The sequence below is a fragment of the Acomys russatus genome, chromosome 25 (assembly GCF_903995435.1).
Source record: "Acomys russatus chromosome 25, mAcoRus1.1, whole genome shotgun sequence".
Taxonomy (NCBI): domain Eukaryota; kingdom Metazoa; phylum Chordata; class Mammalia; order Rodentia; family Muridae; genus Acomys; species Acomys russatus.
This window is the reverse complement of record NC_067161.1, coordinates 32,065,192-32,087,800: the sequence shown is the minus strand read 5'-3', so window position 1 is coordinate 32,087,800 and position 22,609 is coordinate 32,065,192. Positions and strand designations below refer to the sequence as shown.

The window sequence follows — 22,609 nt, the reverse complement described above, 5'->3', positions numbered from 1 at the left end:
GGGATTTTTCTAGAGCCAGGAGGTCAATACTACCAACCAACCCTGACACTCAAGCAGCTGAAGTAGCCACGCCCCTCCCTGCCCCACACCTCTTCCGTAGGCTCAGCTGCAGCTGCTGCGAAACCCCTTGCAGCCCCCAGCTTTCCTTGCCTGCCTTTGAAGGCCTAGGGCTAACCTTGCATGCCCGAGGGCCCGAAGTCCTGCCGCGTGAGGAAGATGGCATGATCGTGGTACTCATCGTGCTCCGCGTCCGGCTTCTGCTGGAGGTAGGCCCAGCGGCAGACATTCTCCAGACTCTGGGAGGGGTTCCCAATCTCAATGAGGCTCACGGACTGCAGTGGGTGGAGAGAGAGACAGCAGGCTTGGGTATTCGGCATCCGGTATTCTGGCAGATCACTTAGGGGCCGACCAGGAGCCAGTCACTGGGGGATCTGGTCCAGGGGCCACTCAGCTCCCTGCTGAGTCATGACTTGCCTTCCATTCAGCTCTGTTCTTCGGAATGGTAGAGAAGGTTCCTGATCACCCTTGCCTGCCTGAGTTTCGGCACTGTAAAGCTGAGTAGTGGGGTTACACACTTGTCTCTTCTGGGGGCCAAGCTCACTCCTTAGGCAGAGGCAGGACCTCGTTTGCCCTAGACGGTTGGATGGAGAGCTGACCCTCACCATGCTACCCAGGCCCCTCTATAGAGAGCAGCTTGCTTCCTCTAGTACTGATGACTGAAGAAATGGGAGGAAAACGCATGCGTGTTGAACACAAAGGAAGGGCCTAGCGACCAATCTCAGTCTAGCCTATGGACAAGGGAGGCTACCACACCTCAGCCATAGAGACTGCTGGGCTGCCTTTCCCACTTGCCTCATTAATGAGTCATTCAATTCTGGGGTGTGTTACCCATCACTTAGTCCAAAAGAACTCTGAGCAACACACTTCCTCTTTTGTGGGAACAGTGACCACTCCAGGTGAGGGAACCGGCAGGCAGGTAAAAGATAGCCGCTAGCCTAGACTGGCATGGCCTATGCAGGTGTGGGAAAAGAACTCCAGCCAAGTCTTTGAAGAGACTGAAGAATTCAGTCAGGAATATACACTTGAGGGGAGGGGAATAGGGCTGGAGGCAGGAGCCAGGTCGACACAGGGTAAGAGCAAATGGGTCAACAAAATGCACACAGAACCCCTCCCTCACACCCAAGAGGCCCTGAGAAGAGGTTGGAAACAGGTCTCTTCAGTGATCTTGTCCACTGAACACTGGCCCATGGCTGGCACTCAAGAACAGAGGTCCAGGCTTGCCAGAGCACAAGTCTCAGATGCCTACAGTTAAATGTAAAGTTCACAAAGCTTGGTGGGGGCTGGGTATGGTGGCGCATGCCTTTAATCCCAGCACTCGGGAGGCAAAGGCAGGCGGATTGCTGTGAGTTCAAGGCCAGCCTGGACTACAAAGCGAGTCCAGGACAGCCAAGGCTACACAGAGAAATCCTGTCTTGAAAAAACCAACCAACCAACAAACAAACAAAGCTCAGTGGGTACAGTGCCAGACCAGCTCACCCAAAACCTGGGTTCAGTTCCCAAGCACCTCCCAAACCAACAGTATGAGTTGGCTTGGATGAGGAAGGCATTAGTAGAACAAAACTCCACCCTGCTCCCTGTCACTCATTTAAGAACTTTTGAATAAAGGCAGTTGTTCCAGGACCTTCTCCTCACTTTACAGACAGAGCCTGGCACTGCAGCAGACAGAGCACCCTGCCACTCTGCAGACTGGACACTGGCTGATTTCCCTTCTTCCCTCAAGACACTGGGCTCCAGTCCTGAGGCTCTCTTGGCAGACAAGGTGATTTCACTGCTGCAGCAGGATAATTTATTGAAATATTGATTTGTGTTTTTGTTCTTGTCTTGTTTTGTTCTCTGCCTGTTCCAAGAAGGCAGACTGCTACCCAGCATTCCCCATCCCCGAGGGGCTCACGCTATGGGGACAGAACTCACGGGGTCTAGGACCCCCTTCTTAGCTTCGGAATCCCAAGAAAGATCTCTAGAAGACAGGAGAGAGAGACTTGAGGAGCACTGTCCCAGACAGGAGCTACACCATGGAGGGGGACCCCAGGAAGGCAGAACTTCAGAAAACAGCAACTAGGTGCCGTTCACCCTATGATCCTTGGTATGCATGAAGGCACCCCCAAGGGATAAAGCATTCAGGGATCTCAAGTGACAAGATATAGGTGGTCACCCCTTGGGGTCTGGGAGAGCATATATGTCTGGTGCTGGTGGGGTGGGGTGGGGTGATTTTAGTACTCCAATGAATCCCACATTGGTAAGTGCTCAGGTCCCTTCTATAAAAGGATGCAGCATTTGCATAGAACCTCACATGTCCTTCTGCGTCCTTTACATCCACTCTAAATGGCTTACACCACGGCCCACAGTGTAAGTGTGGGGTGCATAGTGCGTATACTGATTGTGTGGGGAATAAGAATAAGATAAAAGCCTGCATATGTTCAATACAGATGTCATGTTTCCTCCTTGATTATCCTCCATCTGTGGTTGGTGGAATTGGCAGAGGCAGAGCTGTGGGTGTGGAGAGACCAACTGGATTTTCTCCCAACCTTTTCAAGGTCTGGCCCATCTCAAGCAGCACCAAGGACCCAAAGGGGAAGCGTTCTTGTTCTTACTGGGTCTGGAGCATTCTAGGGGGTCACAGAGTGTCCTGTTCAAAGGCTAGCCTGTGACAAGCACCCAGTGCACTTTAAAAAAAAAAAAAAGAGCTGGTTCTTGTCAGAGAGGGTGGGAGTCAGGAAGGGGCGAGTGTGGCCCACGGCACTGTCAGATGGCTCAACATCGGGTGGGAGACAGGAGATGCTAGGGCCAGGTGTGGGCACAACAAGGCAAGGATGGAGGTGGTTTCTGGCTTTGGTAGGATGGTAGTGGAGACATGGCGTGTGTGTGTGTGTGTGTGTGTGTGTGTGTGTGTGTGTGTGTGTGTGTGATTTGGTCACAGTGCTGGGGATAATCCATCATGGAGTTGGGCTTTCCTGTACAATTTGCTCACCTGGTAAAACCTCCTGGGAATGCCTCCTTCCTGGTTCCCAAGATACAGAACATTGAACTGATCAAATACTCTGCCTGAAGGCCGAAAGGCAACCTGGAACTCAAGCTAAGCTAATAGAACAGAAGCTTACAGGACTGAAAATCAGGTGACATGCCTTAGAGGTACAAAAAAACTTCTGCCTCCTTCCTCGGGTCCCTTTCCCTCACTCTATTCACCCTCTACATCATGGGACCCACCAGCTGTCGCACCTGACATGCCTTTAAAGACTCCTCTCTAGGGTCTGGAGAGATCGATTAGTGGCCAAGAGCACATACTACTCTCTTGCATAAGTCCTGCGCTCACAACCACCTGTAGCTCCAGCTCCAGGGGACCCTCAGGTCTCTGTGGGCATCCACACTCTCATACATATACCCACCCCTACCCACCTCCACACGTATACACATAATAAAAAAAAAACTTTGCTTGAGGCAGAGATATTTGGGACAACTGGGCAGGTCTGGGTCCTTGGAGGGAGCCCCAAGTTGGCCATGGTACAGGGCAAGAGACCAACTGTCAGAGGTAGTCCAATTGCTACTGGACCAGTTGTAGGGAGCCTGCTAGAAGAGCCTGGGTCCCCAGAGGGTGCTGGAAACCACAGAGTACTGACCCTATGTGGTTCTTATATATATGCATACTTCTGATAAACTTTTACCCTTGCAAGCGCTTTCTGGCTTCTCTTTAATCCATTTGCATAAGTATGTGCTCTGCACTTTGAGGCTTTTATTTTACAACGGCCCATCTGATAACTGAGACAGCTGCTGGCAATGAGCAGGATAGTGCTCAGGTGCAGCGTGGATACACTGGACAGGATACGCTGGATAATTTGGTGTCCTGGCAGGATGGAGTGATACGGTCCCTGATCTCGACAAGTTCCTCAGAACAGCTTGCAATTTAAACTTGGTAAGCTTTTTGTTTCTGGAATTTCCTGTTGCATAGTCCCAGGTCACAAATGGCAGGTATTCTGAGTGGAAAGCAAAACTGAAGGTAAGGGCAAACTTTCCACTCTCTGAAGTCTGAATCTCTTGCTGAAGTCACCACAGGCTGGGAGAGTTGTTTGCTTCATTGGCCTCAGCTGGCTGTCTTCCTCTCACCTCTGGAAGCATCCAGAACCTGGCTCCTGCTCAGTCTTTGCATTGGTTTTTCTAGGAAAGTCTTTGTGTGCCTGCTCTCAGCTGTGTGGAATGGGAGGTGAGTGAGCAGGAGGCAGTCCTTAAGGTGGAGGTGGGGGAGGGGCGGGGAGGGGGGAGCGGTGTTCTTATAGTGAGACCAGCAGCAGCAGCCTGGGGTCTGAGGCAGAGCGCTGGCTGGCACATGGTGCTATTTGCAAGTGAACTAAGGCTTTTCCATTCCCTGAGGCTGAGTGGTAGGTAGCTGGAAGACCTATGTCCTGAGGGAGTAAAGTCTTGCATCCTGGGAAATGGCTCTTCACGGTGACAACAGTTTCCATAACTCTGACCCCAGTGTGGAGATCCCAGATGGGCCAGGGCCACTGTGCCTGCAGTGTGGGGTTGTGGACACCTGGGCCCATGAGCAAGGGCATAGACTTCCTGGTGGGAGGCAGCTGGCCCTTCCCTTGCCACTGATGAGTCTTGTCTCCAAGCCTGGAAGCAGAGGGGATCTCTGAGGAGGTTCACTGGATGCCCCATGGGGAACCTTAAGGAGGAGGGACGTTCTACTGTGTACTTTGCTACTCAAGATGCCCGTTTCAACAGTGAAGCCTATTGACCCACAGGTCCTCTCGAGATGCACTGCTTGTTATCCAGGGCTGAAGCTGTTCACTGGGCATATACGTGTTTATCACACAGGAAAGGAATTAACAAATGAGCAAAAGTCAAACACACACACAAACACACACACACACACACGCGCGCGCGCTGAAGAGTCAGGCTGGGCCAGGGAGGGGAGTGTAAAGCCTAGAGGCTACAGGAAGGACAGAAGCTTCTGGATGAAGAGGGCTGGCTGCAGGAACATTCCCAGGAAGTCCTAGAAAGGGATCACCAGTAGGAACGGGCCCCAAATGCTGGTGGTACCAACCAAATCTTCCAGGATGCTCTTAAGCTTCTGCATGTATCTCATTTACATTTCAAAACTATTTAACATATAAGCACTGTCATTATCCTAATTGCCAGATGAGAAACGGCATCTTTTGTCATTAAGTCATTGACTCCAAATCCCACAGGTAGGGTGAGACGGAGGTGGAGGCCATACAGAGATCACAGGAGGAAGTTCTGTCTGCCAGGTTAAGTCTAGACAGACGGCAAAGGAAGGGCAGGTCCCAGAGATAACCACCAGGTGGCACTGCCGCTACAAGAATGCAGAGTCAAGGTCCTGAGCATGGTGGGCAGGCTAAGGGACCGCTGCTCCTCCAGGCTGGGCTGCAGATCTGGCTTTGCAGGTGGGTACTGGTAACCGGTTAGGCCCCAGACAGACTCAAGGGTCTCACCCTAAACAAAGCAATTAAGACTTCTGCAAAAAGTTGCATTCCAACCACTGCTCTCTAATGCTTCAACTGTTGGCTGTGGACTGAGCTGAATCTTTTTCTTTTCTTTCTTTCTTTTTTTTTTTTTTTTCCCTCCTTCAGTCAAAAGAGAAAAGAAAATGGGACCTGCTGCTCGGAGGCCAGCCTCTGTGCCTGGCAACAGGGAGGCTCTGTGGACTGGGGGCCACCATGTGTCTGTGAACACACAGGCCACACACCTAATCCCAGCCGTGGACACGTAGCCCGGAGCTGGAGGTGTGGGGCACAGGTCGGTGCTGCACTGTTCTTGGAAACTTTGACTCCCTCTCTGGCCTCCTCTGACACGAACTGACCTGAGCACCCACCTAGAGCTCAGGGGCTTTCACCTGAGACAGTGTGGGCAGGGCATGCCGTTTGCAATAGTTAGTGTTAACGCCATTTGAGACTCTAGGATCACCTGGGAGATCCACCTTTGAGCATGCCTGTGGGCAATTGTCTTGATTCTGTTAACTGAGGGGGGACGACCCATGCCCTACAGTGGCACCACTTCCTGCCTGGAAATGGAACAGAGCTAAGCGCTGGTTGCTCTTTGCTTGTGACTGTTCATGTGACACGACCAGCTGCTTTAGGCTCTTGCCACTGTGACTTTCCCCACCACGATGGGCTGTAGCCTGGAACGGTAAGCTGAAATAAAGTCCTTCCCCTTAAAATTGCTTTGGCCAGAGTATTTTATCACAGCAACAGAAAGAAGCTAAGATACAGCTCATACCCACACGTCCCCCTTGTCCTCCAGCGATGACCGTGTGGTCCACCCTGTAACGAGTGGTTCAGGCTCCAATGAGATCTGGCTTCAGCTGGTGCCAAACCCATCCCACAATGTCCTGGCCCCGGGAGGACTCAGATTAGCGCTCCCAAACAGGCAGGAGACAAGGAAGCACGCACGGGACTGAGAAGCTAAGCAGACAGAACGGCTGACATTTGGGGCCAGTTAACCTGTGGTGTGTGGGGTTCTGTTCTGAGCATCTCCCGAGCGGTAACAGTGAAAATGTCTCTAAACATTGCTCTGAGTCCGTGAGTTGGGGGATAGAGTGGCAGAGTCACCATTGGTTAGGAGCATTGGATGTGGGAGAATGTCACAGGGAGACAGGGGCAGCTCACCTAAGGTCTGCACTCCCTAGCCTGCTAGCATGACAGCATCTGGCTCATCCTCTAGGGACAAAGTGGCTGCCATGTATGACTTTCAGTAGATCACTCACTCCATGGAGCCACACCCTCATTGTCACATGGAGTTGGTGACAGTGACTATGAGTGTGACAAGACACTAAGATGGAGGGTCTAAAACACACAACGTTCTGACAGCTATGCATATGTGCTCTCTTTCTTGAGAAAAAAAAAATACCTTTGGATCACAGGGCACGGAATCCTGGAAGGGGCTATGCATAAAGCCAGCTGACTCCATAGAGAAGGGAGGCTGAAGGCAGTACAGCCTTGTGGGGTTCCTCTGACAGTGAAACCCCAAAGAGTCCACATCCCCTCTCTCTCTCTCTCTGTCTCTCTCTCTCTCTCTGTGTCTCTCTCTCTCTGTCTCTCTCTCTCTGTCTGTCTGTCTGTCTCTCTCTCTCTCTCTCCTGATTGCAGTCATTGCTGCCAAGCGCTGGAGATCCACAGCTTGATCTCATTGGAGAAACCAAGGCTCTGTGATGTTAAATAACTCAGTCAAGATCCCGCAAGTACCAGTGGGCTGGGGCGAATGCTGTCACTGCTCTGTTGTCCTGCAGCCAGGGCTCACCCCCCTGCCCCCGAGGCTGGGGTCTTCTGTTCCCAGCTGTGGCATGCAAGGTGGCCATGGTGCAGATGCCTCCTAGAACTGAAGAGAGAGAGAGAGAGAGAGAGAGAGAGAGAGAGAGAGAGAGAGAGAGAGAGAGAGAGAGAGAGAGAGAGAGAGAGAGAGAGAGAAGGAAGGCATGCCCTTCAGAGAAAGCCAAGGTACTAGAACAGGGCTCTAGGTCTAGGTCTCCTGGTCTAAAACTGGAAATTTGTATGTTGGAACCTAATTTCTAGTACAATAGTATTAAGATGTGGGAGCCTAGGAGGTCATCTGGTCAGGAGGAAAAAGCCCTCAGAACTGGCGTGGCTCTCACACAGACCCAAAGACATTTGGATGAGAATATATGCCGGGGATGACTAGGGACTAGCCATCATGTCTTGTTCCCATCAGGATGACAGAGGCCCTTTCCCAGGCTAAAGTGTAGACTGAGCTGGACCCTCCGGGGTCCCTGACCCAAAGCTATCCGGAAGAAACCTCCATCTCTTATCCTAGCGCCAGTCTCCCTCTCCACTGTGGGACACATGGCAAGTACACAGTGGTGCTGGCCCAAGGCTTGGCCTGTGGAGTCCTCACCTCACAGCATGTCCCTGCCTTCTACGAACAGACCGAATACCTGACCTTTCACCCAAATGCTGACAAATTCCAACAAGCATCCCAGAGTCTGTCTTGAGCTGGCCTTAACAAGATACCTTATGTCCTCAGAACGTCCCCCAAGTCTCTCATCTCCATCTCCTTTGATTTCCATCATCCAAGGAAATATTTAAAATGAGAACACTTGAGTAGCTTTGGTTGCTTCTCAAAAAAAAAAAAAAAAAAAAAAAAATCAATTGAAAAGCCAGTTGCTATGCAACCCACGAGTGCGGCTGATGCTCTGCTCCCTGGCTGGTGGCATATTGTATAAAATAAGATAATCTCCTTTCTTCTGCTTTTTTTTTAATATATAAAAGAAATGGAGAAAAATGTTGTTTTAGGAAAAACTTGAGATAACTCGGAGGCCTCCCATAAGCTAGAGATAAACATTGTGCCTCTCATGTAAGTGTTGCCAAGTTTCCCCTACCAGAGCCTAGTGGGACCATGGGACCTGGAGACAAAGCGGGGAGGGACAGGGGTGGGGTGGGGGCCAAGGGGCAGATACATTTCCAGGGACAACTGGGGATGAATAGTAGGAGCTGCAGACCTGCACCATTTTCTGCCAAAGACCAGGTCATGACTTCATAAACCCCAGAGGGCAGCTTAGGACCTGCTGCCTACAGCCACTTTGGTTTTAGAGGGCTTAAATTCTTCCAGAAATAAGGTCTCATTCTTTGTATTAGTTACCTGTCCTGTTGCGGTGACAAAATGCGTGACAAAGGCGACTTGAAAGAAGAGGGTTTTATTTTGGTTCACTGAGTTCAAGGGTACATGATATGGTGGGGGGGAGGGAAGTCACCATGGCAGGAATGTGAGGTGTCTGGTCACATGACACAATCAGGAAAACTCAGTTTGCTTTCTCCTTTGGATTCAGCCTAGGCCCCCAGCCTACATAATGGGGCTGCCCACTCTCAGGGAGGGTCCTCCAACTACAGTTAACTGGAGACTTGTTTCCATGGTGAGTCCAAACCCTATTCAGTTGACAATCAAGTTTAACCATCACGGTCTCCAGCTGGAAGCCAGAGGCCCCCTACTGAACACCTTCCTAGGATTCATATGTGTGTGTGTGAACCATGTCCCACGCTCACGGTTCCATCGAGCAGTCCAGCTTTGCTTTCCTCATTACTGAACCTACATGGGGTAGGGAGGAGCCACTCGACAGTAGACACCAAGTCCTTTGGCCCTCAGGTCTCTTCCTGACCAGTCTGCCCAAGGTCTGCCTTACCTCATTGTGTTGGCTTCACCGTGCTGGCATCTTATCTGTCACTTGACAAGGAACAGCTGTGCTGCTCTTGTTCCTGCACACCCCAGAACACACTCAGAGCTCCTGAGCTCAGAGTACATCTTGTACAACCATGGCGCTCCTTGGAGACACCAGCACAGAACCTTGTCCTCAGAGCTATGCAAGGTAGAGTCTGTGGCCCGTGGCCTCAGATGCCGTCCACACAAGATAAGTGTAGCAATGAGAAACTCTCATGACTAGCTGGAGGGTGAGAGATTCTTGGGAAATTTATGGAGTTTAATCATAAAAAAGCAGGTCTCTCTCTCTCTCTCTCTCTCTCTCTCTTAATATCTTAGGCTCAGCCACATTTGCCTTTTCTAATAATTCAGCTACAGAAGTTATTGGTGTGTGATCAAGTGAGGCTAGAGGCTGGATCCTTGCTTGGCCAGGCTCTCTGGGCCCTGGAATGGAGCACCTCTGTCCTGTGTCGCCTGTGGCCCCAGGGGGTACATAGCTGATCCTTTCCCCCCAAAGATGGTGCTCCTGGAATCGTAGCCTGGTGCTATTTGTCCACATCCAAGCACAATGCCCCTTATTATTTAGCTTTATGCTGTCCCCCAAAGGGTCTGTGAAAGGCTTGGTCACCAGTCGAGGTACCTTTGGGGTGGTAGAACCCTTTGGAGCCCAGTAGGAGGAGGTTAGGTCATTGAGGGTCATGCCTCGGAAGAGAGTTGCAAGCCCAGTCTCTTTTCTCTCTTTGCCTTCAGCTTCTTCCTACTTCTATTCTGGAGGTAAATACCCTGTGTCCACTCCATACTCCCCCCCGCCCCCATGCCGTTCTGCCACCAAAGGCCCTAAAGCAACAGGCTGAACAGCCATGTACTGAAACCTCTGCACTCGTGCGCTCAGTTGCATTTCCTCTTCTTTTAAGTTATCTGCCTCGGGTGTTTTGGTACAGCTACTGAAAGCTGACTGACACACCCCTGTGCTGTCTAACACCGCAGCCTCTCCCGCAGCCCAGCAGCATTCTGGCCTCACTCTTGTCTCCCTACACCAGCTCTCCAGATCGGCAGATCAGCACCGCGTCTTCCTTGTCTACACATGATTTCCTAATCTGCACTTCTACGTCCAGGGTACCAAGCTTCCCAGGCTGGGTGTGCTTCCTGTCACAGTCCCCGAGGGGACCGTTCCAGAGACCAGGGCAGCAAGCTGTCCCTGCACCATCTTGCTCCAGGTTATGTACCTGTTCCGGAATGTTCCTGTTTCTTATGAAACCCAGAACCACCCCATCAAATATCCAGTTACTAACCTAGAAAGCCACCTCTCCTCCCTCAGTCTTTCTAGAATAAACTCTCTCTCTCTCTCTCTCTCTCTCTCTCTCTCTCTCTCTCTATATATATATATATATATATGTGTGTGTGTGTGTGTGTGTGTGTGTGTGTGTGTGTGTGTGTGTGTGTGTGTGTGTGTTATCTCCCTGTCATGAATAGCATACCCTTTCTTTCTGCATGGTCTATGTTTGTTCTTAGACTACCTCAGAGGCATGCTTGGATTACTGTGATTCAGGGAGGACATTTTAAAAAACTGTGTGTGTATGTGAGAGTCTATTTGAATAAATTTGCACCTTGTACACGCAGAATTCCGCATGAGTAAGTGTGCACCGTGTACATGCAGGATCCTACAGACCCAGAAGAGGGGGTCAGTTCCCCTGTATCTGGAGTTCAGTCATTGGTGAGTCACTTTGTAGGTGCTCGGAACCAAACCCGGGTCCTCTGCAGGAGCAGTAAGTCCTTTTAACCACCAAGCCATCACTCTAGCCCTGATGCTGCAGAGAACTTTGCTTTCTCGGTTAGCCCTACTATGCAGGTGGTATTGGGTCACAATGTTTGTATATAAGAATTCAATGAAAGTCAGACGGCACATACAATAGTGGTCCATGAGACGATACCACCTAGTGACATCATGGCCATCTTAGTTTGAGTACACTGTGATGTCAGCACAATGACAAGATTATCTGCTTTCACGTTTCTCAGGATCTGTGCCCATTAAGTGATGTGACTGTGTTTGTCTTTATCACTAAAGTTTTACTTCACGGATTTTACAAGAGACTCTCTTGGGTTTTAACAGCAAAGAATTATAATTTTTATTAGCTACACATCATTTAAATCTGTCTAAGAAAATAAAACTTTAGAATCACAGTATGAGAGCCACTTATGTGTCAATAAATGTGTGTGTGTGTGTGTGTGTGTGTGTGTGTGTGTGTGTGTGTGTGTGTGTGTGATATACATGTGGAGGCAGGAGATCAATGTTGGGTGTCTTCTTCAATTGCTGTCCACCTTATTGAGTCAGGGTCTCTCCCTGAACCTGGAGCTCTTTGGTCCAGCAGTGTTGGCTTGCCAATGATCTCCAGGGATCCCCATGTATCTGCTACCCCCGTGCTAGGGTTGCAGACGTATTCTGCCACACCCAGATGGTTTTAAAATAAATTCTAGGGACCAAATCCAGGCCCTGGTGTTTGAATGAAAGGACCCACATGTTGCTAGTTAAAAAAAAAAAAAACTTATTTATTATTTATACAGTGTTCTACCTGCATGTGTACCTGCCTGCCACAAGAAGGCATCAGATCTAATTACCCACCACATGGTTGCTGGAAATTGAACTGAGAGATGGTTCAGAGGTTAAGAGCACTGACTGCTCATCCAAAAGACCCTGAGTTCAATTCCCATGTTGCTAGTTTTACTGTTGCTGCCTCCAAGGTGGCATTTTCCAAAGCTATAGGCACTCTGTCTGCCCCCTCTCTTTTCCTGTGTAAGCACCTACTACTGTTCAGCTGTACTGAACACCATTGGGGACACACACTCCTTTCCCAACCTTTAAATAAGATGTTGGCTGTCATCTAGCTAGCATCTTTCAGGACTGTTTTTCAAGAATTTTAAAAACAAGAGACCCTCCCAGCTTCTGTGCACCTGCCGCCCTTACTCTACCCATCGCCTTCATCTCACCTAAGTGCTCTTTCTCAGCTGTCACCACACATGGCCCGTGCCCCCAAACAACTCTCATCTGTAACCCCACGCTCCAGGTTTTCCTGTGGGATTCCAGTCTACATAATAACCTGTCCTGGCACCAAGATGGGGTGGCATCCAGCACCTGGCACACCTCACATCCAAACTCACGATCTCCCTACATCAACATTTCATCTTGTACTTTCTGTCTTGAGTGTGTTAGTCAGTCTCTTGTTACTGTGGTGAAATGCCCAAGCCAATGAACTTTATAAGCAGAAAAGGTTCATTTAGTTCATTGTTCTGGAAAGAAAATTCAAAGTCCAAGAGCTTTGTTGATATGGCTTCTGAGGAGGGTGACAGACCATGACAGGAATAAGTGGTCACATCTCTGCTGGGAGCAGAGACAGACAGAAGGCAGAGTCCTGTATCCCAATGGCCTTAAGACACCCCTGCCTCGCATCCCACAGGTTCCATCTCCTCAGGTAGTGCCACCTGAGGATCAACACTTCAGTAGTGGGACTTGAAATGAATGACAAACAACATGTGAGCCACAGCAGGTCCACGTCATCTGTACCTGCACCCACCTAGCACCCAGGTGCTCTCAATGCGGCCTCCCAGAATGCTCTTTTATCTGCCTTCTTTTATCCACCGTCTACTCAGCTACACTTTATCCAGTCTACACACCTTCCTGTTAATAACAACGGCATCCTCAGTGCAGGGACCATATTAGAAATGCAGATTAGAGCAAATCACCCTAAGAAAGCCTAACTCCATGGCAGAAGGCATATGGAGGCGCTCTCTCTCTCTCTCTCTCTCTCTCTCTCTCTCTCTCTCTCTCTCTCTCTCTCTCTCTCTCTCTCTCACACACACACACACACACACACACACGTATGCAAATGCTCACACACACATGGCAGAAGGCATATGAATACCCTTTTACTGTGACCTGTCTTTCATTTATTTACTTTTGAGATAGGATCTCATGTATTCCTGGCTGGTCTTGAACTCGCTATGTAGCCAAGGATGACCTTGAACTCCTGATCCTCCAGACTCCAACTCACCAGTTGAGATTATGGTTGTATATTAACTCAGCTGGGGGGGGGGACTAAACTATGCATATCAGGTGAGCAGTTTGCCAAACAAGCTACTTCTTCAGCCTCCAATCTAGCTTTTTTGTTTGTTTGTTTGTTTTTCGAGACAGGGTCTCTCTCTGTAGCCTAGACTGTCCTAGATTCACTTTGTAGACCAGGCTGGCCTCAAACTCACAGCGATCCGCCTGCATCTGCCTCTTGAGCACTGGGATTAAAGGCGTGTGCCACCATGCCTGGCTAATCTGGCTTTTTTAATTTGTTTGTTTAGTGACGTGTGTAAGAGAGTGTGTATGTACATATATGTGTGCATGCCTGTGTACATATGTAGACCAGAAGTATGCCAACGTCTTCCTCTCTCACTTCCTATTCATTTAAGGCAAGGTGCTCTCGCTCTCTCTCTCTCTCTCTCTCTCTCTCTCTCTCTCTCTCTCCTCTCTCTCTCTCTCTCTCTCTCTCTCTCCCTGTCTGTTCTCTCTTGCTCTTTCTGAGTGAGACCAGATTGCCAGAAAAGCTTATCAATGTTCCTGCCTCCATCCCTTGAAGCTGGGGGTGCAGACATTTGCACAGACACCCACTCAGCCTATTGTGTTCTAGTTTGGATCCTGCAGCCCTCATGACTGCAGAGTGATCTCACCCCGGACCATGTCGCCAGCACCATGACACCGACACGGTCAGGTCGGCATCTGCTGCCTCCTCCTGACAGACAGTCTTCTCCCCACTCCCCGCTGTTCTTTCTCTCCATCCAGCACAGGGCTGGCAGCCTTACCTCCATTCAGCATCCAGACTAGGAGACAGACAGACACTCTTCAGGCCTAATAAGATAGATACGTAGCTTTTTCACACCAGAGTTCAGCAACAAAACCTACAGTTTTAAAACTTTTCCTTTTAGCTAATGTGATGAGGACCAGGCAGGGACTACAGGCTGACACCTGATGCTCAGACCAACCCCTGGAAGGCTTTCCTCCCTTTCCCCCTTTCTGAACAGATCATATGCACCATAAAAACAGGGGCGGAGGAGGAGGAGGAGGTGGCGACGGCGGCGGTGGGGGTGAGATAGAGAACATTACAGAAAACCTCAACCATTCAAAATGCAAAGTTGTAGATCCCAGTCGCCATTGATACATCTACAAAACTCCACACCTAAGGCTCAGGGGGCATTACAGAAGAGGAAGTAGAAAGATTGTACAAGCCAGAGGATCAGGAAGGTCGCCATTAGACTGTGTCTCCTACTCATTTCAGAAGCTGCAACCACAAAGTCTCACCAACAGGACTGCCTAAACATGGAGGTTGCAGAGCAGTCAAGATGCTGGCACATATGGGAGCAGGCACAAGGCCTCAACCCCCACAAAGAACTAAGGTATGGGTCTTTGGAAGTGCCCCTTCCTGTCCTTCCAGCTAGCAGCGGTGCCCATGAGCCTGTTAGCAATGGCATAGTGAGTGTGCTGAGCCTAGTTCTCTGGGCCAGCTACTGCAAGCGCAGCTGGCAGAGACCGCAGGCTCTCAGCCTGGGCCCTGTGCTAACAGCAAGCACCTTCCCAGACCTGAGGCAGGTCGACCAGGACCTTAAGCTTATTGCAGGCAGTGGATCAGGGAACACCTTCCCGGAGCTGTGTATGACTGAGAAGACCTGGGCTGCCAGTAATGTATGCTTGCAAGCAACACTGAGAGAAAGAGTTTAGAGAAACTTAGATACAGAAATAAATATTAAGTTTAAAGCCAGTAAAGGAGAAATAAATAGAAGTGCTTTGAAATGTGCTTAGATGCTGGAAAAAAAAAAAAAAAAAAAAAAAAAAAAGAAGAAGAAACTGGGTATAGACAGTCATAGGAATATTGGTTAAATAATAAAATGAGGGCCAGGTGTGGTGGTGCACGCCTTTAATCCCAGCACTCGGGAGGCAGAGGCAGGCGGATTGCTGTGAGTTCGAGGGCAGCCTGGTCTACAAAGCGAGTCCAAGACAGCTAAGGCTACACAGAGAAACCCTGTCTCAAAAAACCAAAACAAACAAACAAACAAACAAACAAATAAATAAAGCAAAGTTTCTGAAAGAAGGAAAGAGAATGATTTAAAAAAAATTTTTTTTTTCTGTATTAAAAAAGGAAAAACACTATGGCAGAGGGCACTTGGACCCCGTAAAAGTTTGTTTTGATTATTAGCATAGAAATAAATGTCTAGTAAAATTACAGTTTTCTGTGTCTTCTTTAAGGAAGAACAGAGTGAAGCAGACTTAGATAAAGAGAGGACTGAGAGATGGAATGCTAAATTCCAAGCAGTAGAAATAGAGAAAGGGAACGGTTCTTGTCAAGAGAAACACAGAACCTGACGGCAGCTGGAACTCAGAGCTCACTGGCTTGCAGACGCCTGCCAGCTCTTTCTTCGAAGGCCGGTCAGCCCAGAGCAGCAGTACCTGAATTCCAAAGAATGGTGGACAAGGCTCCACTGCTAAAACAGGAGCCAACACAGCTGTTTTCTCGTTTCTTTGCCTACTTTGTTTTTCGTATTTTGCTTTTGTTTTTTGAGACAGGTTTCTCTGTGTAGCCCTGGCTGACCTGGAACTCTCTCTGTAGACCAGGCTGGCCTCGAACTCACAGAGCTCTGCCTGCCTCTGCCTCCCAAGTTCAGGCAGCCACCCACTGCCTGCCTTCTTTGCTTGATGTTTTTGTTCAAAAATTTTTTCCTAATAAGAGAAATAACTCATTATATTAGTTGGCTTCAGCCCACAACTGATTAACTACTCAAGAACTAAGTAATTTATTTCAAATCTTACAAGGGGATTTGGGCTTAAATAGTCCAAGAAAAATATCAGCTTTAGCTGAGAGAGGATTGGCTCTGGTAGACAAGAGATTGCAGGATGTGCACGTGGCTGAATTGATTGAGAAAGAAAGAATATTGCTGATTCCCTGATGTGGGAACAGCTCAGGAGACCAGCTGAGACAGGAATGTCTTTCCCTGGCCAATGGATCTTGTTGGCTATGTGGTCCTCACGGCATCCTTTCATATGGCACAGATGGAGGTTTATATTACAGTTTGGTTACGTAATCCAAACGGACGTATAAAGATTGGAAGATGCCTTTCACCTTCTCAAACAGAGAAGGACAACAACAAGAAAACCATCTTTAGCTGATTTATGCACACCGCACATTCCATACATACGTTAATGCAGAAATGGGCCTACAATGGTACCTTTAAAAGTCTGTGTGTTTTTAGAACAAGAGAGCCAGACACCAATGAAGACAAGTAGCCTCGGTGATCCAGCCTCACAGACTGTCTCAGTTGCTAGTTCCTTAAAAACTGCATCTGGGACAACTTCAAAGTGTCTATCCTTAAATGGTCCAGCTTCACAGACTGCTTCAGCCAGGACTTCAGTTAATCCCTACACTTTCCTATCCCACAGAGCCTGAACAGTGAGTGAAACAGCCAGATCTCCCAGGACTTGGCCAACACCCCAATTTGCCATGGTCCCTAGACAGCAGGAAGTAGTTTAAAGAATGCGACACCCTCATTCCCGAGACGTGGGGTGGGAGTTTTTGGTCATTGGTAGGTTCTGGTGGGTTGTTGTCGTTTAGGGGGGCTGGTTACAAGTTGTTACTGGTCATGGTCAGGAGGTTAGATTCAGGGATCTCTTTCTCTTTCTCCCCACTATCCTTCTTTCTCTCCTATAGAGTGTAAGGGGAGAAAAGGGGGAAGGGGAATGAAAGGACAAAAAGGATGAAAGGACAAAAAGGATGGATTATTGTGTCTCCTTGATAGGAAAAGGAGGACAGATTATTTTATCTTCTTTTAGACTAAGAAAACAACAAGCCTCAAATATTTTAGACTGGTATGGGTTTTCATATACTGATAGAAATTTAGGGTTATTTTGTATATATATATAGTCACATTAGGTACTATCTTGGTTAAATACAGAAATAAGCTTTGTTTGGCTTCCTGTATATGTTTTCAAGGTTAAGTGGATAGTACATAGCTAGAAACAAGGAATGTTTTTCTCTTTAGATGGATAGGTGGTCTTTAAACACTTCAGAGATCTGCAGAATATGTCATTTAGGTGTTTTAGTAATAAAAGGCTTTTCTGACAGAGAGAAACATCAGCTCCTGGCAGTCTCCCCATTCTACTCTGAAAAAGATGATGGGCACCAAAGAACCTCCACGGGGTTTGCTTTAAATGTGGCAAAGCTGGCCACTGGGCAATAAACAGCCCTTACCTCCACTGCTGACAGCATGCTGTCCAAACTGTGGACAAGCAGGACTGGGAAGTCAACTGCATATTTTTTTCTGAGACCAGATAGGACAATTCTTCAAAATTCCTGCTTCACAGGAAACTCTGTCAGAATTCTGGGCCTGACAGCTGAAGACGAATGCCCCAAGGACACAGAGGAAGCTTGGATGACTGTCCAGGTAGCCTGCATGTCTCTGCTATTTCTTTTAGTTTTGGAAGCTGTTCGCTCTGCACTTCTGTTTACTCAGGTAAAATTTATCCCTCTCAGGTCTCTGATGGTGTTGAAGACAAGATAATAACAGTTTTACAGTACCAGGCGTGGCGGCGCATGCCTTTAATACCAGCATCCGGGAGGCAGAGGCAGGTGGATCGCTGTGAGGCCAGCCTGGTCTACAAATCCAGGACAGTGAAGGCTACACAGAGAAACCTTGTCTCAAAAAGCAGAACAACAAAAACAAAGCAAATAACAGCTTTACAGTTTTCCTTATTATTGGATTAAAAAAAAGATTAAAGACATAAAAGCTTAAGTTGTTTAGGATCTAAAAACATGTCTCAGGGTCTAAGAAGGTGAATGTTAGAGGAAAGCTTTAATAGTGATAAAAAGGTGATTTAGGTATAGAACTTTGGACTCACCAAGATAGGCTAGACAGTCGAATACTTCCTTCAAGGTTGCTAAATACAAATGGACTGGCCATTGTGAATGTGACTCTTATCTGACGGTTCTCATAATTGTTCTTATTACATATAATCTACTAATGTTAGAGAAAAAGCCACTTATTGGACTGAAGGGGGAGGTGCTGGGGTACATTGTGTGATGGTGTGTCTCTCTATACTCAATTGTTGATGGCTAAACCAGAAGAGAGCTAAGTGCAAGCCTACTGGCCAGATCTTGTACTGTTATTCTATGGCCTATCATGGTCTCGTAATTTGTAAGCCTTCGTCCTCCCTCACTTTCCTATTGGATGTAATAAGGGCCAAGGACTAATATCTAGGTAGGAAGTGGAGGGCACAACTTCCAAGAGAGAGAGGGTCTCTGGGAGGAGAAAGCAAAGGTGGGAAACTCGCCAGTGGGACACAGAGATAGATGGACGGACGTGAACAGGAGCAGAGAGGTAGAGCTGGCCATGTGGCAGGACATAGTGCCAAGTTTAGTCAGGTTAAGCAAGAAAGCTGGCTGGGAGTCTGCCCTGCTAAAACACCAGAGCTCTATAATATTAAAGAGACTCTGTGTCACTTGTGTCACTTATTCGTACTGTTGGCGGGTCCAAGACAGTCCTGATATAATCATCAATCAAAAGATTTGCTTATAGGTCAATCTTATGGAGACATTTTGTCAACTGAGGTTCCCTCTTTCCAGATGACCTGGCTATGTTAAGTTGACAAAAAGCTAATCAGTACAAGATTATTGGGAGTACCCACAGCATGGCAGGGAGAATCTCCTCCCAGCTTTCAGGTGGAGCTGATGGCTCTCAGTGCCTTCCCTGCTCCCAGGAGAAGTGTGATGTAGGTTTTATTACAGTTGTCACACAGTAATCTGGGTGAGAGGGCTTGGCTTCGGCCCCTCCCCCCACCTGGACACCCAAGTCCATGGGTGTCCATGTCCCTCGTCAAGCCAAGTCATTTGTAGTTCGCAGTTCTAATCTTCTTTCCAGTCAGTTTACAGAAGTGTTTTCAAGGGCAGGGCTGGTAGCTCAGTTGGCAGAGTACTTGCTTAGCACGCACCAAGTCCTGGGTTCAGTCCCCAGTACCACATAAAAACGGGGTGTTTGCACATGCCTGTTACACAAACACCCAGGAAGTGGAGACAGGAGGATCAGAAGTGCAAGGACATCTTTGGCTACACAGTGAGTAAGAGGCTAGCCTGGGCTACATGAGACCCTGTCTCAAAAAACAAAAACAAAACAAGAGTAAGCAAATAAACCAAAACGTTTCAAAGTGGTTCAGTGTTTTGTTTTTTTTTTTAAAGATTTATTTATTATTCTATACAGTGCTCTGCCTGCATGTACATCTGCCTGCCAGAAGAGGGTGTCAGATGACATTATAGATGGCTGTGAGCCACCATGTGGTTGCTGGGAATTGGACTCAGGACCTCTGGAAGAACAGTCAGTGCTCTTAACCTCTGAGAGCCATCTCTCCAGCCCCCAGTGGTTTTTGTTTTTGTTTTTGTTTTTAAGGTTGTGTTTTCCTCTCACCTGTGGTCAGACCTGGGACACTTCACTGGAGCACATCGCCTGGGAGTGGCTCTAGTTTTCAATCATAGGAAAAAATCCACTGATGTTTTTTCATTGTGACGTGAATGCTTGTGTCATTTTAAAGCATTCTTCAACTCCACAGAAAAGAGACGCACCCTTCTGTTTGACAAGGAAACATGGCACGATACCCACTGCTCTCACTTTATCTCCCTCTTCACTAAGACTCTAACCACACAAACCTTAAAGAGCTTGAGCACAGAATTAAACATCCCCGCCCCCTACCCCCAGTTAACTTTTTGCCGACCTCTCCTTTGTGCCTAATAGCTTTCTTTGGAACATTTTCTGTAAGCCAGAATAAATCCTTCCTTAAATTGCTTTTGTCAGGCATTTTGTCTTAGTAGTGAGAGTAACTGATCCATCCTCCAGGACCGCGGGGGGAGGGGCCCAGCAAGAGGAATAAGAAACATCCGAAAGCAAGAAAATATAGGGGCAGAGGGACCTGGCGGAGCTAAGGATAAGATGACTGATGAGGAGAGAGAGCACAGATTTTAGGCCAGAGGTGGCTGAGGTGTATATGAGCCACGGATTCCTGAGACTCTGATGTCAGAAACATTGCTAAACACAGCAGATACTCTGAGCGTGTTTTTCATCAGAAAACCAACCATCCAGAACCCGAGTCCCTCAGCCACCAAAGACAGAGTTCCCATCTCAGCTCAGCCTCATTTCAGTCTTGTGTGTCTGTCTACACTCTGAGCTGCCATCCATCCACCTGCCCTAACCCCTCAGGGCCATTTCCAGTCACCTTGGGGGCAGCCTTGTTCCTAAGTCGGCTGAGACTCTATAGTGAGGCCTCCCTGAGCCTGTTCACTAGCCCCCCTTTGTCCTACATACAGAGACGACAGCAAGGTTTCCTTGGTCTGTTGGCTTTACCACACTGAATAACAAAACCTGCATTTTATAGTAAAAGATCATGGGTCATGGTGACATCTACAGGGAGTCTGTAGAGGGGAGGGCAGGCTTCCGCTTTTTGCTTGTTTGAGGGCCATAGAGTGTCCGGAGAAAGGCAGGGTGGTATGGGAGGACAAACCATCTCAAAGGAGGGCCAATTTTCACGGGGGGGGGGCCCTTCATTCTAGAGAGAGGAGGGGGTATCAGACAGGAAGACTCACCTTCGCATGGCTCAGCAGGATAATCCTCACCAGCACAACGTTGATATGGGCCCCCAACGACTCGTCATGGTAGATTTCGTTGACCTGAAAGGCAGCCGGGGAGATATGAGCAAGAACCATGGCCAAAGACTGGTTCCAGCTGCGCACCTGGCATCTCGTCCCTAACCCCCCAGGTAAGAACCCAGGAGTTCCCACTTGTCTTTTTTTCTTTGCACCCTTAACATCCAACATCCCATCAACTCTAAAACTGCCTCTTGGTACATCCCTCTACGCCCCTCCCCAGCCCTGGCTGCTACAAGCATCAGCATGGATCTCCACAGTGGCCTTCTGAGACATCCCACTTGCTGGCCCAGAGTCTTTCACTCAGAGCCGAACTTGGACCAGCGAGTTCACTTGCCACCGCCTCTCACTGAAGCATGGCGCTCCTTCTGAAGGAATGGAAGCTGTCAGAGCAGAAGCCATCCCTGGTTGTTGCCGCTCACCGTGAAATGTTACCGGTGCACACTGCTACATTCCACGCTCTGTCTCCCACAACTCCGTGTCCACAGTTTTCAACCAAGGCCCGCCCCCAACCCAATCAAAAGTATTTGGAGAAAAGTTTGCAAAACTTATACAGACTTATTTGCTTTGCCATCTCCTTCTAAACAATACAGTAGCTAGCTTCAGGGCATTTGTGCCTTATGAAGTATTACAAGAAATGTAGAGGCTACTTGATGTACCTGGGAGTGCGTGCGTGACGGTTCAACACAAACGCAACACATATTACTGCGGGGATTGGAACACCTGAGATGGCCCTGGAACTGAGCCCTGCTAAGGATGCTGCACTAGAAAATGTGGTCCTCTTTGGACCTTTCGGAAAGTCTTACTTTCATCCTGCTAGTGGGGAGCAGTTATCACTAGGTCTCTTGCTCTGTCTGCCTTGTTCTATGTCATGCCTGTCATGGTCTTTAAAAAAAATTTTTTTTTTACATTAAAAAAAGAGATTTGTTTATTTATGCATACAGTGTTTGGCCTACATGTCACCTGCAGGCCAGAAGAGGGCAACAGATCTCATCATAGATGGTTGTGAGCCACCATGTGGTTGCTGGGAATTGAACTCAGGACCTCTGGAAGAGCAGCCAGTGCTCTTAACCTCTGAGCCATCTCTCCAGCCGCGCCCCCGCCCCCTTTTAAAATATATTTTGAGCTTATTTTATTTTTGTGTTTGTTTTACATTTACAAACCATATTTTGTGGGCTTGGGAGATGGCTTAGTGGTTAAGAGTGCTTGCTGTGCAAGCGTGAAGACCTGAATTCAAATCCCAAATACCCACGTGAAAAATGGCCTTGTCCGTACTTGCAGGCCCAGTTTTGGAAGGGGTGGGGGCAGCTGCAGACAAGTGGGTCCCTGTGGCTCACAGCTGCCAGTCTAGCTTCAGATTCAGAGAGAGAGAGAGACCCTAGCTAAGGGAATAGAGTCTCTATCTTAAGAGGAAGAGTGGGGTACCCAGTGTCATCCTCAGGCTTCGGCAGCACCTGGACATGTGTACATCCACACATGTGCCCATATAACACACATGCGCACACACGCATGCGCACACACACACACACACACACACACACACGCACGCGCGCGCATGCAGCAGGGCCGAATAAAGAAAAACTTTATTCTTAGCAGACATCTGTAGTCACCCCACCCCACCCCAGCTCCAAATATCCACAGCACAACAGGGCGGGGCGCGGTCAGAACTCCTAAGC

General features: G+C 48.4%; 1 protein-coding gene across 1 annotated transcript in view; it reads right to left on the bottom strand.

The window, feature by feature from the left end:
- Positions 1-22,609, bottom strand: part of Adamts2 (ADAM metallopeptidase with thrombospondin type 1 motif 2) — a 211,171-nt gene that overhangs the window by 28,066 nt on the left and 160,496 nt on the right. Inside the window, exons 5-6 of the mRNA XM_051167249.1 lie at positions 20,874-20,957; positions 176-332 (exon numbers count right to left, since the gene is read on the bottom strand). Of these exons, the coding sequence (XP_051023206.1) occupies positions 176-332; positions 20,874-20,957 (241 nt within the window). The remainder of the gene's footprint in view (positions 1-175; positions 333-20,873; positions 20,958-22,609) is intronic.